A 7,500-nucleotide genomic window follows, 5' to 3' on the forward strand; every position below is an offset into this window, starting at 1 on the left:
TCTCTTATCAAATATATAGTTTCGAGAACCTATACCTCATTCTTTGATTATTTTTTCAATACTATTGGCGCGTTTGCCCGATATGCAAATACACTAACTGCGCACTTGTTCAAAAAATTCATAGATAATTCTCTGCACTGATCTTTCACAGTTTACCTTGAACTTTACTGGGATGTATTAGGGAACAAAGGTAGATATGTACCGTTTGACTAAGGATCTGTTGGTATACTGACTTCTTATTTAACAACACAAATGCCTGAAAAGGCGGATGAGTATATATATATATATATATATATATATATATAGTATATATATATATATATATATATATATATATATATATATATATATATATATACATATATATATATATATATATATACATATATATATATATATATATACATTATATTATATATATATGTAATATATATATATAGTATATATATATATATATATATATAATATATATATTATATATGCGAGATTTACCTCACTCTATATCTTTTATTTCTCTTGTTTAGTTAAATTTTTTTCATAGTTTATATAGGAAATATGTATTTTAATGTTGTCACTGTTCTTGAAATATTTTATTTTTCCTTGTTTCTTTTCCTCACTGGGCTATTTTCCCTTTCGGGGCCCCTGGGTTTATAACATCCTGCTTTTCCAAACAGGGTTATAGATTAGCAAGTAGTAGTAGTAGTAGTAGTAGTAGTAGTAGTAGTAGTAGTAATAATAATAATAATAACTTAACAGTCCCAGTTAGATAACCTCATATTCAGATAACGCTTGTAATAAAGGCTTAAGAGCATTTAAGTCATTTAACCTCCTTGCTTTAGAACTCATCCTGTTTGGTTTTACTGGAGTGTGATGTAAAAGGTGCATTCGTCTTCTGTTGCCTACACGATGGAACGATCATATCAGTGGCAAGAATATAGATGATTATAATTTTACTTACGATTTCAATTATGAGAAATATAATATATATCTTATCTATAATTTATGTCTATTGTTATCTTACATGTACAGTACAATTATTTTCTCGACAGAACGGTAGATATAAACATTGAAAATTTCCATTCGGTTGCAATTTGAATTGTTATCAATAAATTCGAGAGAGAGAGAGAGAGAGAGAGAGAGAGAGAGAGAGAGAGAGAGAGAGAGAGAGAGAGAGAGATGTTATAATGTTGGAAAAAAAGATAGTATGAAAAAAACAGTATTCCATTTTTCTTTTAAAAAATGTTAAGGATCAAATATCTTGTGGTATTATTATTATTATTATTACTATTATTATTATTATTATTATTATTATTATTATTATCATTATTATTATTATTTGCTAAGCTACAACCCTAGTTGGAAAAGCAAGATGCCATAAACCCAGGGACTCCAACAGGGAAAATACGTTAAACCAATCTCAGAAAAGATAAATGCTTACCGAAACTTTAAATCAAGCTAAACGAGGTGTCTCGAAGTAAGTAAATACTTACTAACAACTGTGAGGTTGATGGTGATGATCGTGGGCGGAGATATACGATAATCCACCCGACATATGTACGATCCCTGGTCGCGATCTCGAACCGGGTTGAGGACGAGTAGTGACCTCTCGGGCATCGGGTGGAAGGAGGCCCGGTCTTCCACGATGTCTTCGTCGTACCATCTCGTGCCCGTGGAGAAGTCGCCGTCGCGGGCGTCGTAACTGTTGAAGGAAATATAAGGATAAGTTTTTATCTCCGCCAACGAAGTTGGGGGGTTATGTTTTACCCCATGTGTGAGTGCTTGTTTGTGTGTTTTATCCCCTGTTTATGTGTGTGTGTGTGTGTTTGTTTATTTGTTTGTTTGTTTATGTGTGTGAGAGAGTGCGTGTTTGTTTGTGAACAGCTTCCTGGCCACCATTTTAATCGTAGAGTAATGAAACTTGCAGGGATTAACTGTTATGTAGAAAGCTAGAAATTATTACATTTCGGAAGGTCAAAGTCCAAGGTTAAGGTTAAGTCCAAGCTAAATGTCCATTTCACGTAATCCGCCATAAGTTTGTACATCATTGTCACAGATACTTCAAAATTGGTTCATATTTGGGTGTATAAAAATCCACGCCAATTAATACATGTTAAGGGCAAAGGTCAAGGTCAAGGTCGAGAAAAAGGTTGGAAGTCTGAGCTCTACTGAGTGCCCCTCTAGCTAGATAGTGTTAAAATATGTTTGTTAATACGATTGTTACAATATATTTCAAGGGGGGGGGGGGTGAACCACTCAAACGCCATGAAAAGATATCAGATATTGTAGTTCTTCATAAACGTTTTTTGATATGTCGCAGTCAGTAATTAGAGTTATTGACCTCTTGAAGTTTCTTTTTCAAAATCTTTACCCACTGTAGTCATTACATAAGGGTAATTGCAGCGTTCCTTCTGTCTCTAAATACACTAGATTCATACCCTTCTACTTGAACTCCGATCTTACTTCATATCTTCTATGTTGATGTCCAACCTACCTTAATTTTAACTCTGAATGGGCTCACAAGCCCCTGTGCCATTCAATTTAGATCGAGTTTCTAATTCCATATCCAAAATGTGTATTTTCCTAAAGAGGACTTTTACAAAGATCCAACAAATCGAATTTACCTCAAACCATTGTTCTCTAGTCTTGGGTAGTGCCATAACCTCTGTACCATGGTCTTCCACTGTCTTGGGTTGGAGTTCTCTTGCTTGAGGGTACACTTGAGCACTCTATCTTATTTCTCTTCCTCTTGTTTGGTTAAAGTTTATATAGTTTATATAGGAAATAATTATTTTAATGTGTGTTAGTGTTCTTGAAATATTTTATTTTTTCCTTGTTTCCTTTCCGCACTGGGCTATTTCCCCTGTTGAGCCCCTGGGCTCATAGCATTCTGCTTTTCCAACTAAGGTTCTAGCTTAGCAAGTAATAATAATAATAATAACTTGCAGTGGGATGGCTTTTACCGCTTCATTTGTATGCGAGTGATCTAATGCATGTCTGTATTTACTGAAAAATCCTTTTAGCGTCCAAAACGTCATTCTCTTTATTACTGCGTAATTAGTAGTTGCACGTTAAGTGTACGTATATTTCTTATTCATAATCTAAAATCTCCTTTCTTACTATCTCCTATTATCGGAAGATATCGTGATTTTAAAAGTGCAAACTATCCAGCAATAAAGTAATAGAGCTCCAGCTGTCAATGCTGTTAGGGTTGTTGTGGCCTGATTGGTAACGTCTCTGTCTGGTGTTTGCCAGACTGGGGTTCGATTCCCGCTCAGAATCGTTAGTGCCATTGGTGTCTGGAACCTTATCATCCTTGTGAGCTAAGTTTGGGGGTTTGGGGGAGCCTATAGGTCTATCTGCTGAGTCATCAGCAGCTACTGCCTGGCCCTCACTGGCCCTAGCTTGGGTAGGGAGGAGGCTTGGGCGCTGATCATATAATACATGGTCAATCTCTAGGGCATTGTCCTGATTGCTAGGGCAATGTCACTGTCCCTTGCCTCTGCCATTCATGGGCGACCTTTAAACCTTTAAAACATGCAACCATTAAAACTCCTGGACACATGCTACAGATGTTACAGTTCTTCTTGCAGACTCACTTGCTTTCATGTTGGTATCAAGGCAGCAGCTTTAAGCTGAGCTCCCTTTGGCGTCTACTTAATATACAACTAGAAAAGTTGAAAGCTTGATGAGGCGAGGACTCGTTCGTGCAAGAAGCTCTAAGAGCTTTGCTCTAAGTGTTCCTTCATAAGTGAGTGCCTGCCAGAATGGAAATATGAAGTGATACCATTTTGTAACACCTTTTTATATCTTTACTTGAAAGGAATTTCTTTCATGGCTTTTAATTTCAACTTAATTTGCATTGAGCTAGATATGATTAAGCTGTTTGGAAATAATGGAGTTTATTCTCTTTGTTTTCTGCTATTAGTATAATAATAATAATAATAATAATAATAATAATAATAATAATAATAATAATAATAATAATATTATTATTATTATTATTATTATTATTATTAGCTAAGCTATAACCCTAATTGGAAAAGTAAGATGCTATAAACCCAAGGGCTCCAACAGGGAAAAATAGCCCAGCGAGGAAAGGAAATAAGGAAATAAATAAACTATATAAGAAGTAATGAACAATTAAAGTAAAATGTTTTAAAAACATAACCAAAATAATAATAATAATAATAATAATAATAATAATAATAATAATAATAATAATAATAATCTACCCTACATTATGAAAAGCAAGAACGGATTGATCTAAATCTACATAGTATAATTCAATTATTACTATCAAGTTTTGTCACAACTCTCTTAGCTGATTAGGTTTCCCTTCTTTGATCCAAATGGAGTTTGGACGAATTAGATATTTGTTTAAAGACCATTTCTCTTATATGAACCCAATAAGAAAAAATAATAGGCAAAACTTATAAGTTTGACATTATGAAATATGGTTATAGATTTTGGGGTTTATTTTCAGATTTTTAATACTTACAGGCCTATTAAAGCTAAATCTGTGCCATAGGAAAATGACTGACTGTACTGCCGAAAAAAAAAAAAAAAAAGAAAAAAAAAAAAAAAAAAAAAAAAAAAAAACCAGTTCGTGTCAATGGACTTTAGCTTACGGGGAAAGTTGAGTCCTGTTTGAACTCGTTAAGTTCCTCTGGTCGAGGCAACCTCACCATCCTTTTGAACTAAGGATATGGGGTTTGGAGGAGCCTAAAGGTCTATCTACTGAGTCATCAGCATCCATTGCCTACCCCTCCTTGGTCCTAGCTTGGATGGAGAGGGGGCATGGGAGCTGATCATATGTAATATGGTCAGTCTCTAGGACATTGTCCTGCTTGATAGGGAAATGTCATTGTCCCTTGCCTATGCCATTCATGATTGGCCTTTAAGCCTTTAATGGAAGTTATGCTTTAAGAAATTATTGTTCTGTAATCATGAGTAAATTTCCATTATAGATACAACTTTTAGAGTTGTACATAGATGGAACAAAAGTTGTTATCATTTCTATTATTATTACTAGAGTAAGCAACCCGTCAAAAACGATGGCAAAATATTTAGGTATGCGCACACAAGCCCACGAACACCCCTCTCACCAGGGTATGACTAATTCATCTCTCCAGTACCCGAGGGACGATTAGAGTATTGCGAGACCAGAAATAAATGATATATGTGTATTATATATATATATATATATATATATATATATATATATATATATATATATATATATATAATGCTCTTCATTATGTAGGGGACATTATTATTATTATTATTATTATTATTATTATTATTATTATTATTATTATTATTATTATTATTATTATCATCATTTACGGAAATAAGATTGAACGAAATAAGATTGAACATTATTCATTATGATAATATCTTTATACGATTTTCATTGCATGGATTTTAAGTCTTTTCTGGTACCAAAGAAAAAATATTATAAATGTCAGCTATATGAGTATAGTACATAATACTAGAGATTCACTATCCTCATAAGATAATGATATTCAATCATTTCTTGTCACTAAAGAAACAATATTTGAAAAAAAAATATAGGGTACACATAAATCTGTGAGAGAATTAGATAAATGAAATTGTTAATTAACATATTAATTAATGACCCGTAAATTAATTATCAAACACTTAATTTTTTTAAAATAACATGATGAAACACATTATGTTAATTCCTCAAAGTAGGAACCACAGAGATCAAAATAACAGACACGTATACAAACTCATACATATTAAATCTTTCGTCTTTTAAATGCAAATGATCGTTCCAGTATTCATTACCATGTAGAACATAAACATATAAACAAACACATTTGCACTTTAAAGGTGACAAGCTAGTCTGAATGGATGTACATCAGTCCAAAAGGCCTAATTTAACACCTATTTTTTTCAGATTAAATTGATTGTTGATTTCTATATTTAAAAGGTGATTGAAACAGTTTAATCTGTCACTCCTAGAGATGCATATCTTTTATGAAAACATTCTATCTATTAGATTTAAATGGGGGTATTTCGGCCTAATATTGTTTACAAATAATCATTATGTACATAAAAACTTTTTGTTTTGCTGTGGTATACAGACGTTAAGTTTGGGTTCTATAGAATTTTGAAATAATGGAAGCACTCCAAAAATTTAAAGTTAATTCCCACAATTTAATGGAAGCATTACTATGGGAAAACAAACAAATTTGTAATTTTACACACACACACACACACACACACACACACACACACACACACACACATATATATATATATATATATATATATATATATATATATATATATATATATATATATACATTTATATATATATATATGTATAATATATATATATATATATATATATATATACATATTTATACTGTATATAAATATATACATATTATACATACATAAATACATATATATACATATATATATATATATATATATATATATATATATATATATACTGTATATATACATATATATATAGATAGATAGATATATACATATATATGTATATATAAAGATATATATACATACAGGATATATATATATATATATATATATATATATATATATATATATATATATATCCATACATATATGTGTGTGTGTATATGTATATATCTATATCTCTCTCTATATATATACGCACATATATATACATAATATATATATATATACATACATATATATATATATATATATATATATATATATATATATATATATATGTATGTATGTATATTATACACTGTATATTCCATTTGTATGGTTATACAATACGTAGAGCGGACATATGTGAACAGCTATAAGAAAAAATACAGCGCTCGGGTAATTTACTTTGGAGAGATTGTGCCAACCCGTGAAACCAATTAAGAACCACGTGTAGGGATTATCACATCTGAAATATGACAGAGAGAGAGAGAGAGAGAGAGAGAGAGAGAGAGAGAGAGAGAGAGAGAGAGAGAGGTAAGAGTAGAATGTTGACTGATGTTTTGTCGTATTCTGTTGATATAACGGTAATTACATAAGCAATCTATTTTTTTAATGAATAGTAGGAGCTCTTAGGTATATAATGTTTTATCATTGATATATTCTGAATAGCCCTGTATAATTTAGATTGCAATATTTCTTTTTTGAATAATGGTTATGAGGAACATCACATATACTAATAATGAAAAGTTTAATGTTTAAAAGGATCAATAAATAAAAAGAAACTCTGCAATTAAAACTAATAGTAATATCTCAGAATTGTATTAAAATTACTGTTACAAGAAATGTCGTTTGGCAATTCGGAATATTTTCTATACTGAACTTTAAATCTTAATTTGTGCGATGAGCCAAAATGGAAGTTTTGTATCAATTGTGATTCTAAGCTGTTGTTTCTCTTTGAGTAAAAATTACATAAGATCAAATTATTATTATTATTATTATTATTATTATTATTATTATTATTATTATTATTATTATTATTATTAT

At 31.0% G+C, this 7,500-nt stretch overlaps 1 protein-coding gene and 1 long non-coding RNA gene across 3 annotated transcripts in view; both read right to left on the bottom strand.

The window, feature by feature from the left end:
- Nucleotides 1-7,500, bottom strand: part of LOC137616678 (uncharacterized) — a 279,052-nt gene that overhangs the window by 107,759 nt on the left and 163,793 nt on the right. The gene's annotated exons all lie outside the window — the stretch shown is intronic.
- The window catches only part of LOC137616234 (uncharacterized), a gene marked incomplete at its 5' end in the record, with an annotated part of 39,581 nt that overhangs the window by 30,497 nt on the left and 1,584 nt on the right, over nucleotides 1-7,500 (bottom strand). The window contains 1 exon segment of the mRNA XM_068345855.1: nucleotides 1,491-1,699. Coding sequence (XP_068201956.1) covers nucleotides 1,491-1,699 — 209 coding nt within the window.

Source organism: Palaemon carinicauda, chromosome 22 (genome assembly GCF_036898095.1).
Source record: "Palaemon carinicauda isolate YSFRI2023 chromosome 22, ASM3689809v2, whole genome shotgun sequence".
Lineage (NCBI taxonomy): Eukaryota > Metazoa > Arthropoda > Malacostraca > Decapoda > Palaemonidae > Palaemon > Palaemon carinicauda.